We start from the raw sequence: 24,603 nt of genomic DNA, 5'->3' as shown, positions 1-24,603 counted from the left end.
TCGACGGCGTCCTGTATCTAACGGGAAGAGAGTTGGTTCCTCCACTGGTGCCCTCTACTTACGCTGAACTACAGTTCTTATAAGTTTTAAACCATTCCATTTCTCGTGGGTTTTGTTTGTGCGCGCGCGTGTAGTTCTTAGATGCCAATTGGTGACCGCAGCTCTGATATTTCTAATTGCAGTTCTACGGTTGCTACAAAGCATTCTTAACCACTTCTATCGGACATCGCTTCCTGAAAACCGTCCCGAAACGAAGAGCTTACCCACACCGAGAAATGAACCAATTTAAACTTTATTGGGAGCTACGGCTATATTACACACGCCCTCCGACGCAACGGAAGGCCGCACATGCGCATTTCATCCTCTGCCTGCTTCAACGCCGAGTGGGGCGCCCAGGGCGGAACGAGTTGCGTCACTTCCTGCTCGGTTCCGGGCTCGGCCAATTACACGTCAGCTCACTCAATTCCCACTCTTTTGTTTGGTGACAGAAGAAGCCCGCCTTTTCCGGCCCCGTTGGGAGCCGCTAGTTCCGCAACATGGTGAGTTCCCTTCTTTGGGGGCGGTTGAGGGCCTTGAATGCTGCGTGGTGAATCGGTATCTACATGCAGCGGAGGTTAACGTGGTGCACCGTGGGAGGGTGCTAGGAGGGGGACGTTGGCCGGCTTCCCCGTTCTGAAAGAGGCGACTTCCCTGCAGCAGGGAAGGGCAGCTGTCAAAGTTGGCATGGGTTTTCAGAGGGAAAATTCCGAGCTTTTCTGCACAGAAACCTCCAAGTGTGTAGAAGGCAAGCCTTGTTAATCTGCTGCAGTGGCAACCCTGTGCCACCTTAAAAACAAAATGTGGCTGGACTATAGTCCGCTGTATCAGAAGTGTGGAGTTTCCCTGAGGTGGGGGTGTGGTGCAGTGGCTGGAGGGATGGCTTGGCCCATGCTAGATAGCCTGGAAGTATTGTTTAATTAGGAATTTGATCAATTGGTGGTCATAAGTAGTTGTTTTTAGTTTTAGTTACATGTCAGGAAAAAGATCACTGGCTGACCTTTAGCTTTTTATTATATGACATCCTGATACTTCAATGGAAGAGTAGAAGTATAATTTAGTAGTAAATAAATAATAAGTATCTGTGGTCTCTGTTCAAGAGATAAGAGCAATCAATTAGCTTGCTGGGTGGCCTGGGTTCAGATCCTTTTTCAGCCATAAAAATCCTAAGGGTATCCATAAAGTGCCAGCTTTCAACCTAAGAAATGTTATGATGATCAGAAAGCCACCTAAAACTCTTTAAGGTTCTTAGCAGATAAGTGAGGTAAAAATGTAAAGAATGAACATTTTAAAGCTAGATGTTAACATATATGAGTGCATTTACCTTCTTTCTAAATTGTAGTGAGTGTTTTGTTGCTTTTTTTTAGTTAGCTAACATGGAGATAATGTTTATTGTGATAGATTGCAAGTAGAAATCAAGTTCATGATTTGGGAATGCTAAGAAAAAAAAATAGAAAATTTAGTAAATTAACTATTACTACCATGTTTGTAGGGAACAATCCATTTGTTTCGCAAAACACAGCGATCCCTTCTGGGCAAGTTGACACTGGAATTTAGATCAGTAGCTGCTGATCGAAGGGTAAGAGTTTTCATGTACTGACAAGAAAACATTCTAATTCAATAGATGCTTAAATATTTTTAAAAAGAGTCATAAGCATGTATTTATACATGTTTATAAATAAATGTTTTTTATTTAACTTTTTAAATTTTGGAGGAACTTCAGACAGTCACGACTGCTGAATTTTGAATAAAATAAATGATTTATTTATTAAAATCTAATGAATAACATGTGTTTTAATTGCTCTGGTTATATCATTTGGCTTAGTGTTTGCCGTACAATCCTATGGCTGTCTGCTTAGAAATAAGTCCCATTGACTGTCAGGCAAACATGCATAGAATTGCAATCTTAAGTGTTATTCCCTTTCAGATTTCTGTCTTAGAAGACTAGTTCACAGTTTCCCATATATGTGAGCTGTTCCCAGTGGTGTCCACAGCAGCTGCGAAACAAAATGTTAATAAGAATGTTTTTATAAAAATATCAAATTAATAAAGGAAAGTCTAAATGTCTCCCCATGCCTGTTGGGAGATTGTGATGTGACTTCTGCCTGTACATGCTTGTGTTCTGATGTCTCACACAAGTATGGAAATCACAGTATTTGCAACGTGATGCAAGTTTCTTGCCACCTTCTGCAGTTGTCCATGACTGTTCCAACCATTATTTGCCCACATATCAATTTGGTATTGTGGATTAGATACCATCATACCACATAGTTATATACTATAGTATTTTCTTACAGTAGTTGGTGAAAAAGGTGCAGGTGTGATTACTGTATAAAAAGGTTGATGCTCATTTTCATTCGTTAACTTAATTATGCTAGTGTTTCTGTTTTCATTGCAATGGCTGTTTGTATGTAGGGAAATAAACTGTGTGAACTGCTTAAGATTTCTTCTTCTGGTTTGTTCTTCAATCACTTTCAACCTACTGTATTTCATGTGCAAATTGCTTTCCCATACTTTCCTTATATTGTCTCCCATTGTTAGCTGTTTAACATTTTATTTATTTATTCTAGTGAATTGCATAATAACTCTGTCACTTCTTTGTTATGAGCAGCATCTAACATGCTGTTATTAAGCAATATGAAATATAATTAATAGTTATAAACAAACCTTTGACATGAAAGTGGGTTTTGGCTGATGGAAGCATGTTGAGATTTTATTCTTATTATTTTCTGGTGTTTTCCAATATGATTTAATTAAGCTTTCAGTTAAGTTTCATAATATTTTAAAATTATTCTTTTAGCCCTTTGAGTGCCATGTGGTTGTGGAAAGGGAGAATGTCAATCTAACAAGCAAACAAATGGGAAAAATGTTCCAGCAGTATTTTCTTTATTAGTTGTGAACATCTGAGATTTTGCTTTCTCTATTTTGTTACATCTGTTAATTTATCTAAGTCTATGTCTCTTTGACTTTTAGACTTTCCTTTATTAATTTGAGAGAGAGAGAGAGAGAGAGAGAGAGATGGTTATAAAAACATTCTTATTAACATTTTGTAGTGAGGGAAGCAAAATGTCCTCTAAATGCTTTGGATTACAATTCTCACAATTCTTTGCCATTGGTTATACTGCCTGGGGATAATGGGAATTGAAGTCTAAAGCATCTGGATGGCATAAGGTTGCCTCCCAATGGTTTAAAGTAATTGCAACACAGCAAGGTAAGGGGGAAAAGTGTTGTTCCTTTCCTTCATATGCCCTTTTTAATGTAAAAATGGTAAGCCATCTCTACTGTATTATCAGAAGCTTTCAATACAATCTTCTAGGAAGTCTCTGAGAACTCTCATGTTGCAGTGAACTTTTTGATTACTTTAGTCAGATTTTTAGCTGATTATGAGAATATTTATAGGGCAGTTGTCTATCTGTATGCATTTTATTTTTATTGGATTAACAAATATTAGTGTTCTGGGCCAAGGAACTCTGTCTAATGCTGAAGAGAGACAAATAGAAGGGGCTGTTGAACTTATCTGTAGTTCAATAAATCATAGTTTGTGAAGAATTATAAGTACATTGATCCTAGACTATCCTCCAGGATTCTTATGTCAGCAAAGAGATTAAAGCCATGGGAAATCTGAGCTGAATGTTCAATTTTTTATGTGTATGCTAGATTGTAAGGTTTTTTCCAATAAAACCCTGCTTTATTAAACTTGTTTCAATTGTTGTTATTTACAGTCCTGGAAGATCTTGCTGTTTGGCGCAATAAATGTAGTATGTACTGGTTTCCTGCTTATGTGGTGTAGTTCTACAAACAGCATAGGTATGTTACCTTGTTTTAATGAAATCATTCTAGATAATAAATGGATTATACTAATATAAGAAGGTGGTTTAATATTGATACAAAATGAGTTATATTTGTGAGCATCACTGATTGCTAGCAGTTTTTTTATTGTGCTCTGTTCCTAAGATCTTTCTTGTCACTTCTCCACTGATGATTTCTTTATTCAAAGTGCAAAAGGATATAAAGATGACTCAAGATTAATTCTGCTAAATGTAAAGCTTTGCTTAGATTTATTGGTGTCTACAACTCTACTAGTTGGATGCACATGCATCATGATGACATTGTGTTGAAATGTCCAGGAACTGAAACAGCTATTGCAATTGCAGGTAGTCCTTGAGTTACGACTACAATTGGGACCAGAATTTCTGTTCTAAGTGATGTGGTCATAAAGCACATAATCATGTGACCGCATCGCTTAGTGATGGCAATCCTTGCAGTCCCCGTTGCCGCCGTTAAGCAAGGATCGTGAGTCATTAAATGAGCACCTCCTTGCAACTTCCTTCTGCCTTCCAACAACCAAAGTCAGTGGGGAAGCCAGCAGGAAGTTGCAAGTCCCAGATGGCTTGCAAGCAGGCCAGCAGGCAGCAAGTGGCTGCTGCTGGGTGGGAGGGTGCGGGAGTGGCCAGGGAGGCGTGGTGCAAGCTCAGTGAGTGCAGAGGGGCTGGGGGAGGGTGCGTAGGTTGGGAAGACTTACCTGAACAACTTGCAACCTTCCCTGGTGGCTTCCCCATTGACTTTACTTGTGGGAAGCTGGCAGGGAAGGTCACAAATGGCAATCACGTGACCATGGGGGTGCTGGGACGGCTAGAATTTTGAGGATTGGTCATAACCACCACTTATTCAGCACTGTCATAACTTTGAAAGGTCACTGAACGAGTGGTCATTAACCAAGGACTACCTGTATTAGAATGCCTTTGTCATTCCCAGGTTATACAGCATAGATTATCTTTAGTGTTCCTTGTTATTCCTTTTTGTCCAGAGACTCAGGATATATAGAAAGAATTCCAGCTTTAAAACGTTTATTTTCACTTTCTGAGCGAAAAGCTCCACATAATGACTCCATTACTTACCTAGGTATATCCATCCAACTCAAAGTCCAGTTGGTCAGACTATGTCTGAGTTCCAGAAGAATGCAGAGAGGATGCTCACTGTGTGTAGTAGCTTGTACTGTATGGAGGGCTCTAAAGGACTACCATTTCCATGCATCTTTATAGTTTCCAAGGAAACCTGACTAATCAATCTTCACACTTCCCGGTACTTTACTACATGTCATTGGTTCATCCAGTTCAGTCAGAACCACATATTGTTCTGAGAACTACCTTTTGTTGTTGTGCCTTCAATTTTTTATTCTGGTGGTTTTTTACACACTGCATAAACTGAAATCTTCCTGAGCAAACTTTTCTACCTCTTTTTGGCCTGTTCTGAAAGGAACTAGCATATTTCATGTAAGTCAATTCATAAACGTACATGGCCTAAAGCTATATATTAATCACTGTGTGATGACATTATACATTGATTGTCATTAGTGATAATATACTGGCATGAATATACTGATGCATGGTTCACTAATTAATATGGCTATACATGATTAATATATTCTAACACGTTCTCCATCTTGATACCTTTAGTTTCAATGGTAGCATATATAGATTAATGAAAGGGTATAGTTGTTACATGCCATCCTTAAAAGCATGCAGCCTAAGATATAAATGCCTGGCTTTAACATGCATATATAGATATATATATTATTGCAATAAACAAAACTATGAGTCCAGTTCATAGCTGTAAAACAAGATGAACAGCAGTATTTTAAAACCTTGTGGCAGAGTGTCAGCTCCCTAGGTAGGCCAGGCAGGAAATCAAGCCCACAGGAAGACTGAAACTACTTTTCTTGAGATTGGCTATAATAAAAGAATCTTGCAAATCTGATTGTGCTGCGAAAAGAACATTTATATTAACAAAGATCCCACAAAGTAGGATGCGTAACTGCTTCTTATAGAGGTAGCGTTCTCCTGCTCTCCAGATGTTCTCTGGAGGAGCCCTATTTGCCACAACTTACAGAAAATAATCAGAGAGGGGGCTACATACATAACAAACCACCTTCTCCAACCTACCCTAAGCAACTACACCCGATAGTCAGCTATCTGGCAAAGCCACTCAGACTGGCTTAGGAACCACTTACCAATACTTCTGCACACTTCTTATTCAGCCCAAAGCCCCCTGAAAAACAGAGGGTTTTCATGGCAGCCTACCACTCTTTCACTAATGCCCAAAGGCTGAAGGGGCCACATCCATCTGTTCTCTCAGTCTAGGTAGGGGTACATTCCAGTTATCTCCTTCCCACCTGGGGAGGCCAGCCACATCTAGCACTTCAGCTGGCACCCACTGGGTAACAAATCTCCACTGGGGCAATAGTACAGATGACCTTAAGGAGCCCCTTAAGTTGTCTGGTGTAACCTGTATTGAACCAGGACCTTCAAGCACCAGGCCTTCAAGCACCAGGCCTTTAGTCCAGTACTGGGATCCTGGACTGAAAATACAGCTTTTTTTCCAAGTGCTCTAGGCAATACAGAACAGCATGTATCCGCATACCTCCCAGGCAAAGAAGTTGCTGGCAGCATCTGCCCTGGCTCCCTCCATTAGGCCCTGAAATATGCCTTCTGCCAACAAAATCACTCTGCCAGATCTCCTTTCACTTTCAGCCAGGTGGTGCTGTCACAGTCCTGCTGGTAAAATCATCCTTTCGTTCTGCCAATAATCATCTACCAGGCTGAGAGGATTTATTGATTTATTGACTTGTTTGTTTATTTATTGGCAAGTCTTATAAGCCATCCTAACTGAAGCCCATTTTGAGTGGTGTACCATTCCGCATTTTTGTAAATTCAGATTCAAAACAAAATTCAACAACAATATACTGGTAGTCCTCACTTAAAAACCACAATTGGGACCGGCAACTCCATCACTAAGTGACGTGGTCATTAAGCAAGACATCACGTGACCTTGATAGACTTACAACCCACTTCCTCTGTGGTCATTAAGTAAAACACCCACAGTTGTTAAGTGAGACATCACGTGACTGTGACTTGCGATTTTACTGCCAGCTTCTCCATTGACTCTGCTTGTCAGAAGCTGGCTGTGAAGCACGCAAATGGTGATCACGTGACCGCAGGACACTGCAACAGTCATAAACGTCTGCCAGTTGCAAAGCTCCCGAATCTCAATCACATGACCGTGGGGATGCTGCGACAGTTGTAAGTGCAAGGAACGGTTGTAAAGTTATTTTTTCAGTGTGTCATAAATTTGAACAGTTGCTAAAGAGGGCAGTCATTAAGCGAGGACTACCTGTAATAATAATGGCATCAGGGATCACTGCCAATTTGGTAAAAAGTCTTCATCTGAGGGTCAAATCCTGCTCAGGTCTCCAGCTTAGGCCACCTTCCTGCTCTATTCCCAGCTAGCTATAGCCATGTCAAGTATTGCATTTGACACTTGAACATATCAAGTACTGCAAGGCTGGCAAGCTGAGGAAACAGGAACCACTTTTCTGGAAAATCTTTATTGCTAGTAGGGTAATGAAACAGAGTCTTGAAAACCTACAAAACTAATCCTTCTGCATTACTTACATCTACTGTATTTAAGGCACAGTTACTCTGAGCCTCTTTCTCATGCTTCCCCCTTCCCCTGGACTCAGTAATTTCTTTTGTAACAGTCTGTGTCCTCCCTTCATTGTCTTGCTGCCCCCTCTGTGTTCCTAATGTCTGCTGGGCATTCCATCACACAACAGGAGACTTGGGCTGTCTAAGAGCCCCCACCCCACCCCACCCCCCAGTTATGACTTTGCCAAACAGTGTAACTTGCATAACCACACAGGGACCACTTTGACACCTCCACCTCATCCAAGGAACAATTCAACTAGGAACTAGGCTTCTCCAAGAGCCAATCAATCTCCAAAGGGTGACTTTCTGCTGCTGGTCAGATACTCTGTTTCTTTTCCTTAACTCTTCCAGTCTTCACTCTGCACTCCTCCATCCCATAGCACATACAAAGCTCCTGAAATCCTACCACTAAATCCTTACACCTATCACCTCCTTGTTGAATATCCACTATTATGCCATCCACAATAACATCCCCAAATTCCCACCCAAAACTCACTATAAAAAGCAACCCTCTGCCAGATGCCATTCTACAAAAACGTCCCAGAGGCCTAAACAGCTTCGTTGAGATGCCTTGTGATTCAATGGAGATTTATTTGGTAGATGCACATTTATGATGTAGGAAGTTGCATAAAGCCTGACAATTGTTTATTAACAGCAACATTACATTTATTTACCTTCAGGCAGGTAAATTCATTATTTATTTATGTGAGAGTAAAATGGGCATCTTCTTTCCACAGCTTTAACTGCATATACCTATCTAACAATCTTTGATCTTTTCAGGTATGTTTCCTTTTTAAATTCCTGAGTTAATTTTGTAACACTTGTGAAAAGATTATCCTTTTATCCCAATCCATGGGTTATGACAAATAGCTTTTAATATTCCCTAATAAATCCTGTTTCTGTTAGGTGGGATGCAGTGCTATTTATATCTACGCAGAATTAAATCCTATGGAATTAAGTGGAGATGATTGCCAGATATGTGATAAAAGATTGCAGCCTAAATGTCTTTTCATTTTATAGGAGATAAGTCCATAAAAAATGGTTCACATTGTTTTTTGATGTCACACACAGCTCAAAAATACTTTTGTCAGATTTCTGCAATCAAATGACATTTAAGTGTGCTTAAGTCCCATTATGACAGCAGTACATATTTTCTTTCATTACATTCTAAAAGTACCATTGTATTTCACACCTGAGAAGAGATTTAACTTAAATCTTTCCTATTTTATTCACCCCTAAACAATAATGGTGTCAATATTGCTGGTGTCAAGAGGACAGGGATGTTAATGAATATCATTGTTAAATCTTTAATCCTACTGTTGTTTTCTCTGAAACTTGGTGGTAAAAGCATTTGCTTCTTTAAAAAATGACAAGCACTTAAAAATCTTTGTCAGCCTCTCAAGGTAGGCCAGGTCAGGAAACAACTGGAAATCTGCTGGTTCCAGACACCACTGGCAGGGCTGCAACTGTGGGGGGGGGGGACAAGTGGGGCCTGTGCCCTGGGCACTGCACTGGGGGGTATGCCAAAATAAGCCCTGGGGGGGCACCAAAATGGGCATGGAACCCATGTTTGCCCCAGGTGACACCCTAGTTGCGGTCCTGACCACTGGAACTCTACTGTATTATCGTCAGGTATAATAACAGAATCTTCTGTACCTAATAGGTTTCTCCTTGTTCTGTTTTATACCAAAGAGAATCAAGGTGGTGTGATCTTAAGTTTCTTTCTCATCCCCTCCTCTTTCTCAAGACTGAGTTGATGTTTACATAACCACTCTTGCATTCCTTTTTCAAAATTAACTCCATACTCCCCACATTAACTGAGTATATATTACACTCATGTTTTATACGTGTTCTTACAAAAAAAGTACATCTATTAACACAGTGGAATTTAATTCTGACTAAACATGCATAGGGTAGTACCACTGCGTTAACTGATTTAATGAGCCTGTTAGTCAGAAAATCTGCCACAACCTGAAAGAAAACACTCGATTTGAGGACTTCAGATATAAGAGACAATTTTTGCAGGGGGCATCATTTGAGCTTAATGTGCCAAGTCCATTGTTTCTGAAATAGTCTGGTCAGTTTTCATCAGTTTTCATCATTTATGTCAATATACGTCATTTACATAATGATATAATTACATACATTAATGTAAATGACGTAAATTTGGATTTAACAGACATTCAGATTTAGCATATAGACCCCCCCTTGAATAGGCTGTTAAACTGAGGGTTTATTTTGTTATTGGCAATTCATCAATATGTTAAATGATAATTGAATTTTGAAATGTTGGATTTATTTTTATAAATTTTAATAGCTAGATTTCTTTTATTTTAATTTTCATTCCTTTTTTATTTAGCTTGATAACATGCTTAATAAGTTATTGGGTAATGATGAAGAAGCCCAGTCCATCGTATTCATTTGGGTAAGTTGGATAATTAATATTCTGTGTCTTTTGTAAATATTCTCTTAGTATGAAATAAGCATGTTATTAATTTACAGTATTAGAAAAAATGTTTGTTTATGAAGAGATACCATTTTAATTGAGTTTCACTAAATTTAAGAAAATTGTAATGCACGCATAAAAAAGGCGTTATATGTAATGTTTAATTCTATACTGATTTGTGCCCAAGAAATTAGAGGATACTGAATTTGAGATATGCATACTACATTCTTTTGATCAAGTCTGATACTACTAGCCCAGAAATTGCCAGCCTGTGGTTGATAGATCAGATCAGTCTCTATGCAGTTTTATGTAGCATCTGGGGACCTTTTTTTAAGTTTTACTCTGTTTATGGAAATAAGTAGTCTGCTTGTCACACAAGGGGAATAGTACACTTTTAAATTTCAAGAATGGAGAAGTGCTTTCATTTCACATCCCTCACTTAAAGCTGTGCACAATGTATTCCGTACCTCTGAAATCTTTGGTGCCTTGGGGGTTCAAACTGCATAGCTAAATAAACCTCCAATGTGTACACCTCTGTTTCAATTAGGAATGGTAAAATTAGTGGTGTGTAGGCTATGTCCTTTTAGACCCATTTTCTTTTATCAGTCGTATGCAGTTTTATAACCTGCCTTTGTCATGCAAATGCATTATCCAAGCCAACTTCTATGAATTGAATTTACAATATAAAATATAACAAGAATAACAACAATATAAATACCAAAGTGCAACAAACAGAAGTGCTATGTCCATACTGTTGCTAAGATAACTATGTGGACATCTTTGTGAAGTCTCCAAGAGACTAACCTAAGTAAGACTTTGCCCCTTTTTCAGCCTTGGCAAGTTCATTATGAACAGACAGCAGAGAAGACACAGTTTTTCATCAATATCAGTAACATATAGAATAAACAGTCTTATCTGCCACAAGGCAAAAATTGAGCTATCCAAACTTTAGGGTGCCCAACTTATTGTTTTGGAATTTGCTTGTAAAATCATATCTGATCGTGAGCTGTGCTCCCTAACAGTGATGCCCTTATTGCTAGGTGGCATGAATTAAAACATAGAATTAGGTCATGTTTGATAGAACTGAATACAGTAATTCCAAAATATATAGAAGTTATCCATAGTAGATGAAATACTACCCAAGTTATCTGTCCTTCCCTTAACGTACCACTAACATTTAAAATGTTTTTAATAAAAAAACTAACAGCAAATAAGTAAATAATACATGTTAATTTTCTAAACATGTTTTCTTGTACCCATCCCAGTTAATGCATTATACTTTCTGATTAATATTCTTTTTGGTTGTACTGATTTTTAAATACTTAATCTCCCGAACTGCAGATTTGAGAGATTTGAAGTCCTAGCAGTATTTGCTTCCACGGTTCTTGCACAGCTTGGAGCACTTTTTATTCTTAAAGAAAGGTAGGAACACCCCTTCCTTGTGCTTATAATGGATACATAACTGTTTAGCCACTGTGGAAGATAAGTTTTTCCAGTGCTAGAACACTTTTTTAAAAAAAGAGAAGTTCCAAGGGGCACTTTGATGTTTTATCTACAGTGAACCTCATAGGCTTGCTGGCACATGCAGGATGATATATGTGACTAACAGATTTCTAAAGAGAAGTAATAAGTTGATTGTAAAGATACCATTCTTGTGTCTTTCAGTGCTCAACGATTTCTTGAACAACCAGAGATTCATACGTAAGCATTTTTAATTGAGAAATGTTATTAATACTACAAGTATACAAAGTTGTATAATTAATACAGCAATTAGTACATTGTATTATGCTTTAAAGCGCAAAACTAAAAGTTATATGCTGTCATGACTTTGAGGTCAGTGGCAAAAATCCACTTGAGTTTGATGATCTTGGATAATTATTTAATACAGATGGATTTTATGTATAGATAATTTTAAATATAAGAGACACACATGTATATATAGTTAACTTTAAATATAACACATAATGAATTGGGCAGAAGTCTTTTTAAAAGGTTATGCGTTCACTACTGAAGATTTAAAATTCTGAGATAGATAGATAGATAGATAGATAGATAGATAGATAGATAGATAGATAGATCAGAAAGCTCCAGCAGTATCTCTTGATGAGGAACCATTTCCCCTGAAGGAGCTGGTCCACAAAGTTAGGGTCCTTCTGCACTCACAGCTCCTGCTTAAACAGCAGGTGGAAGCCATGGCCAGCGGAACCTTTGTCCAGCTTTGGCTAGCATGCCAATTGCAGCTCTACCTGGGGCAAGAGGACCTTGCTACAGTGATCCATTCCCTTGTTACCATTTACTTAGATTACTGCAACACATTCTACATGGGGCTGCCTTTAAAGACCACTTGGAAGCTTGCAGCGGCCTGTGTGCTATCTGGCACTTGCCAGTGGGAGTGCATTACACCTGCGCTACGAACCCTGCGTTGCCTTCCTATAAGCTTCCGGTTGCAATTTAAAGTGTTAGTGTTAACATATACTGTAAAGGCCTTTATGATTCAGCACTAAGCTACCTTCTAGTTCACCCACTAGAATTGATTTGACCTGTGTAGGTCATATGCTGGCTGGGGAATTCTGGGAGTTGAAGTCCACACAACTTAAAGCTGCCAAGGTTGAGAAACACTGGGCTTGACTATTTAGTCTTTAGAATTCTATCAGCTAGTGTTTCACCACTTTCAACAGGAGCAGAAGGCTGAGATGCTGTTTTTCCAAAGAAGTGCCCTTCATGTAGGCTGGCTCCAACTTTGGCTACCATCCAGAAGCAATTGAAAAATGATCTCTTCTGGAGGGTTGTTGAGACTTGAGGCCTAGTTGTTGTACGTTTCAGGGTTTTTATGATTGTAACTGGACTATGGGTGTTTTAATGACTCATGCATTCCTGTAAAACCACTGAGAGTCCTGTACGGTGGGGTAGAAGTGTAATAAATAATTTAGTTTATTTCTCTCTCAGCTAATAAATTCCCTATTTTGACTAAGAATTGAATATAATTAAATTGAATCCAATTAAAACTTTAAAATACTGTGATTAATGGAGCCTAATGGTAATGAAGAGTAACTATAACTATTCTTTGTACCCGATGACATGCTATATTGATAAAGATTTTTTTTTTAGGGGTCGATTGCTGGTTGGTACCTTTGTAGCACTCACTTTCAACTTGTTTACAATGCTTTCAGTTAGGAATAAGCCTTTTGCTTATGTGTCTGAAGGTATGTAATGAAAACTTTGAAAAACACAAAATGTTTTTAGTTTAGAAAAAGCTAAAAAATAACTGATGTTATATTAATTGGTAGCCAGCCATTATTTGTTGTTGCCACCAAGCCCACCACTTCCATCCCCTAAATCTTTTGATAATACATAGAAGAACTAAGAAGGAACCAGGGGTAGAGCAGAGGCTTCCTCATTTTCAATGTTTAAGCAAATGTGAAAAACACATTCCCAAACTGCACTGCAGGTGAGAACTCCCTTGCTGAGGATCTCTGCACTGCTGGATTTTCTCTTTCTATGAGGACCATAGACGACTTGGCCTTGCAAGTGGATTTTGGAAACTGTCTTATCTAGATGGTCTTTTATGTAAGAAACAAGGTTATGTTTATGCTGAACTACACAAATGACTTGTGTAGTTCTTCTAATGATTTCTTCGCCTACATATTTGTAACATTAAAGAGAGTTGCAAGATATGGACAGTCCTGCAAACCCTGTACCCAAATGCATGGCTGATTCTAAGGGACAGAAAGTGCAAGATAAGAAAGTAATTTGGGCTCATTGCCCAAATCAGTTTAATCTCATTTCAGATCTTAATGCAATGTGGGCAAAAATTCTTTAAAACAAAGATTTATGTAGAACTCCTAGGAGTCTCATATGCCCACTCATGTCCCACCCCAAATTCTTTCTGACTGATGTGTGTGCTATTGAAATACTTCCGGGTTTTATGTTTAATTGTAATTTAATTCTAATGTGTGATTTGGGTGGCAGCTTGGTCTTGAAATAATACCTGCAAATAATCCTTGACTTGCAAGTTAGTTTTCTAATAATCTTATATTCAGTTGGTCTTGTGATTCTGGCTAATAGTATTTTAAAAATATAATAACCATGCTGGCATTATAACTGAATAAAGCCCTTTCTCTTATTTTCTTTTTAATTCAATTTGACCAAAACATAGAGTTGTACTTTCAGTTAGTAGAACAGTATGTTGTTTATTTTCATTTAAATTTACTTTTAGGTTGATTGTAATAAAGAAAAGCAATTCCATTTACCCAGCATTCCAGAAATACAATTGAACGAAAAACCAATGAAACAAGTATGACTTAAGAGTGTCCGTTTTTTTGGTGGAGGGGAGATAATTTGTTATTGAAATAAAATTTTCAGATAGATAAAATACTAGCTGAACTTGGCCTACAGTTAAACTTGATACAGATTTGAGCAGGATTACATTAGATTTATGGTGCCTTGTTAATAATGATCAATTACACTTCTCTCTACAGCTGCAAGTACAAGTTGGCTTCAGGAACACGTTGCAGATCTCAGTAGGAGGTAAGTAAGACAGAAAAACATTCTGAATCAGAGTAAGCAACTTTTTTGGGGCTGATGGGCATATTTGGGATTTTGAGACTGTGTTGTGGGTGCTCTCACAAATAGTTGTAGGCAGGAAAGACTTTTTTTATTAACAAAATGGCTCCCATACTAAAACACCCATTAAGTAGAAGACTGACTGATGAAGTAGTTCCTTGTCATGGCTCAAAGTGGTAAACCTGAAGCTTTAGGACAATTTTTTTCAAAGTTGGCAAATTTAAGATGTGTGGATTTCAACTCCCAGAATTCCCCAGCCAACATGTTGCCATGTTTGAAAAAACACTGCTCTAGGACTTTATGGAGCCCCAAACTTTTTTTTTCTGCCTCCTGTGGTGTAAAGCATAGTTAAAATAACAACTGCTTTCCCACAGGCCAAAAATAAGACAAAATCCTGGTTTGATCCATGTACACAACAAGGCTCAATCCAGTTTGTTCCAGTATTGGTCTTCGCTTGCTCTCCTCCAAATTCAAAGTGTGGTACTTAGGCTACCCATAGCTCTTTTATCTCTGACATACTTTCTCCCACTACCAGCTTACCTTACTGTAGTCTTTCTTTTTGCAGATGAGTTTGGTTTGAGAGAAAGTCCTGGGTTGAAGCCACTCACTATTTTTATTTTCTAGGAATGCTTATTGTGCTCTAAAGCCACTGGGTTGCAGGGGTGATGCCAGAAGCTGGTGCTTACTTTGAAGCATGCCAGCTGGGCCATTACCTAAAAAATTAAACATATTTGTAAAATGAGTTGCTAAGCAGAGATAGTATTTAGAATACAAGGGTAAAACATCTCTAGCTCTTCATATGCATCATGTGCGCTTAATATTAGTTTAGAAACCTAATATGCTCGCATAGCCAGTCGTTCTAGATTTCAGCTTGATCTTTGAAGGAGTGGGTTCCTGGGACATGTTGTAAGGAGTAATAAATTTAAAAAGCTCAGGAAAAAGCAGACGCAATTTATTACAATGGTTCCTTCTTAGGCTACGCCCCTCTAGTTTATTTTAAAACAGCCCTCCCTGAAAATAGCTGGACAGTTTCTGTTTCTTAGCAACTTTGTGCTGTGACATAGACAGAGACAATGAGGCAAGCAGCCCAAGACTTGGGTGTGGGGCATTGTGCCATTCTTTTGATTTGCTGCCGTTGCCAAATAAATATCGTTTGGGGCATTGAAATAGCATCTTCCTGTCTTTCTTGTTCATAATCACTTTCTCAGAGAAGGGTGTTGGTTTTTATTTTTTAAAATACGTTTATTTTTCCTTTTGAGGAATGGCCAGATAATTTCTGTTTAATACGAATAAGGCTGACAAACTGTCATAGTCAAAGTTACAGTCATAGTGACAAGAATATGAAAATGATTGAGTTTGCAAGAAGAATATTAGATCAAAATGTATTCTTTTGTTAGGGAAGTGGCATGCTCCTTCCCACCCATTCCATCATCTTGTGCTACAAAAACAGAAACTGCTATGAAAACGCTTCTGAAAAGGCACTCTGAAGCGATTTGTTTTTAATACCTTTTGAAAGCCTGCACTGCAGGAATCATGGCTAGGCTCTTCAAACCAGCCCATTTCCCCAGCCCAGGAAGCCCTACTCCTTTTGGCGGAGAGTGTCTTTTAGATAGCGTAATCTAAATTGGGCATAGATTCAACAAGTAATGTATACCTTAATTGCAGTTGGTAAGGTACTAATACTAATAGACCTTGTGCAAAATTGGTGTTGTTGTTGTTTATTCGTTTAGTCGCTTCCGACTCTTCGTGACTTCATGGACTAGCCCACGCCAGAGCTTCCTGTCGGTCGTCAACACCCCCAGCTCCCCCAGGGATGAGTCCGTCACCTCTAGAATGTCATCCATCCACCTTGCCCTTGGTTGCCCCCTCTTCCTTTTGCCTTCCACTCTCCCTAGCATCAGCATCTTCTCCAGGGTGTCCTGTCTTCTCATTATGTGGCCAAAGTATTTCAGTTTTGCCTTTAATATCATTCCCTCAAGTGAGCAGTCTGGCTTTATTTCCTGGAGGATGGACTGGTTTGATCTTCTTGCAGTCCAAGGCACTCTCAGAATTTTCCTCCAACACCACAGTTCAAAAGCATCGATCTTCCTTCGCTCAGCCTTCCTTATGGTCCAGCTCTCACAGCCATATGTTACTACGGGGAACACCATTGCTTTAACTATGCGGACCTTTGTTGTCAGTGTGATGTCTCTGCTCTTAACTATTTTATCGAGATTTGTCATTGCTCTTCTCCCAAGGATTAAGCGTCTTCTGATTTCCTGACTGCAGTCAGCATCTGCAGTAATCTTTGCACCTAGGAATACAAAGTCTTTCACTGCTTCTACATTTTCTCCCTCTATTTGCCAGTTATCAATCAAGCTGGTTGCCATAATCTTGGTTTTTTTGAGGTTTAGCTGCAAACCAGCTTTTGCACTTTCTTCTTTCACCATCATAAGGCTCCTCAGTTCCTCTTCGCTTTCAGCCATCAAAGTGGTATCATCTGCATATCTGAGATTGTTAATGTTTCTTCCAGAGATTTTAACTTCAGCCTTGGATTCCTCAAGCCCAGCTTGTCGCATGATGTGTTCTGCATACAAGTTGAATAGGTAGGGTGAGAGTATACAGCCCTGCTGTACTCCTTTCCCAATCTTAAACCAGTCCGTTGTTCCGTGGTCTGTTCTTACTGTTGCTACTTGGTCATTAAATTGGTGTTATGTGCTCCAAATTTCTTATCCCTTCCAACATTCTGATAGAAATCAAACGCATCCCTCTCCTTCCACAGAAGAAACTGCCATGGCCAGTTCTGGCCAGTCTCAAAAGAGCTAAGCAGGATCAGACTGTTTAGTAGTCAGATACTAACTATGTACTAAGTACTAAAAAAATCCTGGAATAAGGCAATGGAAAAACACTTTTGTTGCCAAGAAAAATACATGGACATATATATGTAGTCATGAGGAATTGAATTTGACTTAAATGGGACGCGGTGGCGCTGCGGGTTAAACCGCTGAGCTGTCGATCGGAAGGTCGGCGGTTCGAATCCGCGCGGCGGGGTGAGCTCCCGTTGCTCGTCCCAGCTCCTGCTCACCTAGCAGTTCGAAAACATGCAAATGTGAGTAGATCAATAGGTACCGCTTCAGCGGGAAGGTAACGGCGTTCCAAGTCGTCATGCTGGCCACATGACCCGGAAGTGTCTATGACAACGCCGGCTCCAAGGCTTAGAAACGGAGATGAGCACCGCCCCCTAGAGTCGGATTCGACTGGACTTTACGTCAAGGGAAACCTTTACCTTTACCTTTACCTAAATGTGATTATATGGAGTCAAACTGTTTTCTGCCTTAGCTCTCTTTTGTCATCTCTACCAGCAATGTCCTAGATCTCTATTATTTGTTTCTTGCATTGTAGATAATCACGTTGGTATCAATCTATCTTCAGAGAGCAACTGAGGAGCTACTGCCATACAAATAATAAGAGTGTGCTGGCTTTTAGCTTCATCTTTATTCACTAATTGTTATTATTTATTGTTACTTTTAGCTTGTGCGGTATCATTCCTGGACTGAGCAGCATCTTTCTTCCTCGCATGAATCCATTCATCTTGATCGATCTTGCTGGGGCTTTAGCTCTTTGTATTACATACATGTTAATCGAAATTAAGTAAGTACTTCTGGATGGAATGATAATATTAATCGGCACCGGGTACTGAAAACAGGAATGCCCTGTAATGTTGTAATTTTCTCTTTCAGTAATTATTTTGCAGTTGATACTGCCTCTGCAGTAGCTATTGCCTTGATGACATTTGGAACCATGTATCCCATGAGTGTCTACAGTGGAAAGGTCTTGCTTCAGGTGAGATTAAGTGAGTTAAGACCTGTGTACTAGCAGTTAGAGAATGGATTTTAAAAAATAGCATTGCTTACTGTGGTCAGCAAAACAACCCCATTAATTCACTGTGTGAAAAGTTTAAACATTATTCTTTAATGCCAGATTCAGCATCAAAGAACTTGCCTTATAAACCTTTTCTTAACAATGTGTTGTTTAAAAATAGAGGTTAAGAGCCACTTTTTGCATTATTCCAGTGACCTCTAAATAGCTTTCTTTCTATAACATAACTTCTAACTTTATGTAAAATTAGTACTATCTAAAACTAGTTTTATCTACCTATCTGTTCATTAGCATATCTTCAGGGCTTGGTAGATCATTGCAATATGCATAAAGCTTTGTGGCATTCTTTCTCCAGTAGCTGTTACTGTAGGAATTAGTTAATTAAATTAATTTATTTAACTTATATATCCTTTGCAAGAAAGGAAGGGAAGATTTTCCTAGTAAGAAGAGCTGGAGTTAGAAGTTGATGGGAGAAAAAGAAAGATAGCAGACAGGGACAGCTCTCTTAAAAGGAAATGGTGATTCATCTGCTTCCTGAGGGGACAGACAGTAAGGTTAGTTATTTCAGAAAGGAGTAGAATGGGATCTGTGATTACCTAAACCATTGTGCTTATTTGTACTGTAAATTGCATGTGTACAGTTTGTTCTCTCGGTCTATTCTTAGTAGGTAGCTTGGATTAATACCAACATCTTATATGTAATTAGAATGATAGTTCTGTACCCAGACGGATCATCACCCCCTTAGTCTTGTTGTTCTGCAGTAACAACATTCTTGAAAATTAGAAAGCAAAAGGATTGTCCAGACTCAAAGATTGGGGGAAGGCTAACCTCCAACTCTAACAGATGATGGCAGCTCATCCTGGAGCAGGAAACTGCTGCTGTATCAGGCTCCTCTTTTGAGCTGTTGGGTGGCACCTGGCATGAGAAAAGGCCTGGGTTGGTCAGGGCATTAAGAGAAGAGGTGGACTGTGAGATGGAATGGACAGGGTTTACTCCACTGGGTGCCAATTAGAAAAATGGCTACATCTCTAGACAAATTCATAGTCAAATAAATAGATGGCACACAGTGTTATTAGATTTTTTTAAAATAACATGACAACTTTGAGCTACAAAAGAACAAATTGTCAAGGACTGTGTGGTTTGGTATGTCTGTATTCAAACTCAGAAAGGATGCTGTTTATACTGTAAGCTGCCACCCTCTCAGCATGTCTTTTAGAAAGCCATACCTGAATAATGCGTCTTTCTTTTCACACGCATTCATGTAATGAAGAACAACTAGTCAGACTGATTCCCTCATGTTGATTGTTCATACTTCAACAGCATCATAATAGTTAATATTTTGTATTGTGGCTGAATTAATTATATTATGAAAATGTAAATATTTTATTTTTTAGACAACACCACCTCATGTGATTGGACAGCTAGATAAACTTATACGAGAGGTAAGTTAATATAAAATGTTTCATATCTACATAATGATCAGGGCTATTCTTTCACCCGTGCATACACAGAGATATTTCTGTGCTCCCAGGGATAGAATTTGAGGGTGACTTCAGGCAGAAGCCTTTTTTACCTCTTGAATAGCTGTGGGGCGGTGTTGAAAAGCTTCTCTCATTTGGTTGAAAAATTTTATGGGATTGCTGGAGAGGACCTGTATACTAATTGTGGAACACTTCTGATGATAATCCGAACATACCTTCTTATTCATAAAATCGCTAGATCTGTTTTATTAAGTTATTACAAACAGTCATATGGTTTTATTACTATATACTGTATCTTTGTATGTCTTGAACCAGGTTTCTACTTTGGATGGAGTTCTAGAAGTTCGAAATGAACACTTCTGGACATTGGGGTTTGGTTCTCTGGTATGTATTTATCCACTTTAATGACTTTTTTCCCTAAAAAGCAAGTATGGATAACATAATGAAGAAATAAATTGTAATAGTTTCTCATCTAGGGATTGCAGGATGTACTAAATTCTTTCAAAGGTCTGTTTCCTTCTTATTGTGCATTTGTCCCAGTCTGTCAATTTTGTATGTCTCAGTCTGATGAGTTTTTCTTAATTTGCCTTCTAGGCTGGATCGGTTCATGTGAGAATTCGAAGAGATGCCAATGAACAGATGGTACTTGCACATGTGACAAATCGGTTAAATGCGCTGGTATCTATTTTGACTGTTCAGATTTTCAAAGATGACTGGATCAGGCCTACTTTGGCCACTGGACCTATTGGAAGCAATATGCTGAACCTTTCAGAACATTACATTATTCCAATGCCACCTCTAAAGGCAGCAGAACATTCCAACCCTGCTACATCCACTCCAACTAAACCAAGCAGTCCACCTCCAGAATTTGCTTTTAACACGCCAGGTAAAAATATGAACCCTATCATCCTCGTGAATACTCAGACAAGGCCCTATGGACTGAACTTCAACCATGGAACTGTACCGTATAGCAGTGTCTTCCCTCAAGGCTTTGGATTGCCAGGAACAGGGGTTGCCCAGGGATTCAGGACTGGCTTCATCAGTGTTCCTCAGAGATATGGAACTGGCACTCGAGGTCAATCTAGACCCTAATGAACTGTTTCTATATTTATTGTTTGAGATTACTTCTTCAATTGTTTTATTGCTTAGTTTTCTACAAGACTATTTGATTTCCCGGTAACTAGTATCAGATGTTTTCAAAATCATGAAAATGTGCATTCATGGATTGACTTAATTTTTGATGCAGTTATCCATTTCTGACTGTAAAGCCATAGCTTTATAAAAAGTCATTGCAATCACATTTTATTGCTGGTCTTGTAAATAATTTCAGCATGGTATGTGAAAGGAAGTCCAAAAAAATGACAATTTTGCAAAGTGGGATTCTGTATTATTGTCTTAAATTATTAGGGGAGTGTTGTCTATTAACAAAGTTCTTTTCATAAAACTTTGTCTCTGATGTAATCATGCAATCTTTTTTAAAACTTATACTTTCTGAACTAGGGAAAAGTGATTATTTGGTGAGTCCAGCAAATGCTCCTGAAATTCAGTTTGATATTAAAATGCTTGTGGGTAATCTTGTTTGAGGAGTTCAGGGGAGAACTAAATGAAATATGGCTGTGTGGGAGAACAACGAAGGTCATCCAGCTACCTGTAGCTGATCGTTATAAATATCATGTCCAACACATTTCTCACATGCACAGTTACTTTTCTGGAATAAAGGTGGCATCAAAGATTTTAAACAGGAACATGGGGACGGTTAGACTTTAGGAGGAAGATTCCCCCACCTCCAAAAGCATAGGCCTGAGGGGGAAAGCTGAAGTGGTCCTGGACGCCTGAAGAGCTGAAAATTCCAGAGAAAGGCCTACAACTGTGGTAGAGACCTAGAGAGAGGGATGCCTATGGTGGCGCCCAATTACGGAAGAGAGAGATGGAATTGAGAGCAGAGATGGAGCTTCAGAAACAGGGTGCAGCAAGGGAGGTCCTGCCTGTCTTTTCCTCCCCCACACCCCCGTACCAACATAGATTGCAGGCTGAGGAGAACTGCTGCAGGTGAACCAAAGGGAAAAGGCATTTGGATTTCCTGAAAGCTGGCAGGGAAGGAAATGCTAAAGAATACAGTCCAGAGCTGCCTAACAGTAAAATGAGCCTGATTTTGTCACCACCTGAAAGAACCTGCAACAGGATGGTTTTGTTAATCTAGCAGCCTGTTGTTGTGGAAACACTAACAGTAATTTCAGCATTCAACTGCTTTTTATTCTTTTCAGCCTGATTTGAAATAAATTAGTGCTGACTGCTCCATTTTAAGCTCCCTCACTCCTTCCCCTTGATTATGTGACCCAGAGCTTCTGCAGCCTTTGCTATCCTTTCTGGTGCACACATATGCACAAGCTAATATAGACAGCATGACCTCGAGCAGAAACACTTCACGTTCCTGCTACATGATACAATATGGGGCCTTCCATGGCTACTGCTGGGGAAGGGGTTGGAAAGAATTCCAAAAGCCATGTTCTGCAAGTTTTCCCCACCTTGTTAACACCCCTGGATGAAGGGCAGCAGGAGGTTTCACACGGGAGACCTAGCTCATATCTAGCTGGAGCCACAGATCGGCCCATCGGCTTTTCACCAGAAGTGTCAGGTTGAATATGTTTTGTCCTACTAATAAGTATTTGTGAGTGGTAGATAGTTGTATATTTACCTAGTTGCACTGTGTGTCATAATTGGTTTTCCCTCAGTGACATCTTCCGTTCTAATGAAGAAAATCAAGGGTAGTAATGACCAATTTGGGGCTAGCAAAGATTTCCACTGTGGGTAATCAGAAAGTGACTCACTTTTTGAACATTCAGCGTGCTTGGAACCCCATTTCTGCAGCAGCAGTGTGGAATCACTGCCCTTCTTTTTTTTCCAAAAAAAAAAAAGTGCCAGTTTACCCTGCAGCATTCAGTGTGGGCATGATTATCTCCACTGGATAAGTCAACCATTCCTTTATGACTAGAAGGTTCTTTGAAAACTCTGATTTATTTCCATCATGAAATTTTCCAATTATAAATGGGCAAATTGTTCTCTATAAATCAGAATTGTGGCAGCATCGTGGTGGATCTACAGATAAACGTTTTCTTGATCCATGCACTCTGCTCTCCCACTGAGATTATAGGCAATTTACTTGTAGCAGATACAAAGCTGGTATGGATCAACATACAGTGGTGCTTAAAAGTTTCTGAACCCTTCTGCATTTTCAATATTTCTGGATAAATATGACCTAAAACATAATCTCTTTTCCACGCAAGTCCTAAAAGTAGATAAAGAGAACCCAATTAAACAAATGAATCAAACTTTTAAGCACCACAGTATATGGATTAAACTGAAAACATACATTACTTGTAATTGTAAATAAAAGAAATTGTGGCTGACAATCCAGCATAATTCCAAGAAATTAAGCAAAGAAGGAAAATGATCACCAATTACAAGGTTGTATTTTATTGAACAATGATACATGCCTATTTATAGTGGTGCTCTCTTTCTAGCATACTTAAACCAGATTTTAAAAATTAAACTAATAGCCTCTGTTACCAAGTGCTATAACAAGGTGATCAGTTTATTTTCACTGAACATAATTTATGTTGGGTGCACTGCAATCAGTATTAAAAAGAGAAAACTGTACCTATGTGTGCTTTTTACCTTGGCCATAACAGTTCAGCCATTCTCATATTGTATATTCTCGCTCTGACACATTTAAATCTGCTGTGATGCACAGGAACTCCTACTGTCCAAAGTTATATTTAAACGTTGCTCCAATATGAATAGCTTCGCCTTCCCTAATATACAACTGTTATACAGATCATAAAATCTATGGAATTTCTTCCTTTTTATGCACTGTCCTCATTTTGTATATTTCAACTAACAACTCCTCCCTTGCACCTCTTTATATAATTACTACAGGGACAGAAAGAGCAGAATGTAATCTTAAAGACTTGGTTTTAGTGACAGCTACTGCTTGTTCAACAATATATGTGCAGAATCGACCCCATTAACTACAGTGTATTTATACTACCTTATATAACCTCCTTTCCATATTGAATTCTTAGTATGTCAAAAAAGTTCTGGGAAAGACAATGTCAAGCTGCTGACAGAACCACATATTGCCTGTCCTTAAAGCAAGATATGTTTAGATGAACAATGCTTATAGAATTAAGGTCTTGGAATTCAAATGTCTCAACTGTCAATATGGCACAATAGGTTACATAAAATTGGCTGTTATGTTCTCAGGCCCAGCACATGGCGCTGATACGATGCCATCACTGAAGAGGATTTTTTTCCCAAGAAGGGCTTGTTTTGTAATTTTAATTAGTGTATTAATATCAATTCACCCTTTTTATAATTAGGAGAGCCAGTTTGGTGTAGTGGTTAAGGCACTGGCTAGAAACTTGGGGATGTGAGTTCTAGTCCTACCATAGGCCCAAACCAAGCTGGATGTCCTTGGGCTACTCTCTCAGCCTAGGAAGAAGGCAAGGGCAAGCGTTTCTGAAACTGTTGCCAAGAAAAGTGCAGGGCTTGTCTATGTAGTTGCCAGGAGTCAAGACTAATTTGAAGGCACGCTTTTTAAATATAATAAATTGTTGAATCATGCTGCCATTTTGGGCAGTGTTTTCGGAGGGACTTCAGGGAATGCAATGAATGGATGGATGAATGAATGTTTGCTCACTCCTGCACTAGATGCTTAAATGTAGCCTGAAAATAC

The 24,603-nt window shown here is 39.0% G+C and overlaps 1 protein-coding gene across 1 annotated transcript; it reads left to right on the top strand.

The window, feature by feature from the left end:
- Positions 1-435: 435 nt before the first annotated feature.
- SLC30A6 (solute carrier family 30 member 6) lies at positions 436-23,724 on the top strand. Its single transcript, XM_063305842.1, has 14 exons — positions 436-539; positions 1,529-1,615; positions 3,759-3,843; positions 8,258-8,300; positions 9,880-9,945; positions 11,308-11,388; positions 11,632-11,667; positions 13,075-13,169; positions 14,445-14,493; positions 18,040-18,159; positions 18,249-18,351; positions 19,782-19,829; positions 20,184-20,252; positions 20,463-23,724. Exons 1-14 carry the CDS (start codon positions 537-539, stop codon positions 20,958-20,960), a joined length of 1,383 nt encoding a protein of 460 aa, XP_063161912.1. The 5' UTR covers positions 436-536; the 3' UTR covers positions 20,961-23,724.
- Positions 23,725-24,603: the final 879 nt, after the last annotated feature.

The sequence above is a fragment of the Candoia aspera genome, chromosome 1, assembly GCF_035149785.1.
Source record: "Candoia aspera isolate rCanAsp1 chromosome 1, rCanAsp1.hap2, whole genome shotgun sequence".
Classification (NCBI taxonomy): Eukaryota; Metazoa; Chordata; class Lepidosauria; order Squamata; family Boidae; genus Candoia; species Candoia aspera.
Note: the sequence above shows the minus strand (reverse complement) of the source record. Positions and strands in the feature narration are given on the sequence as shown.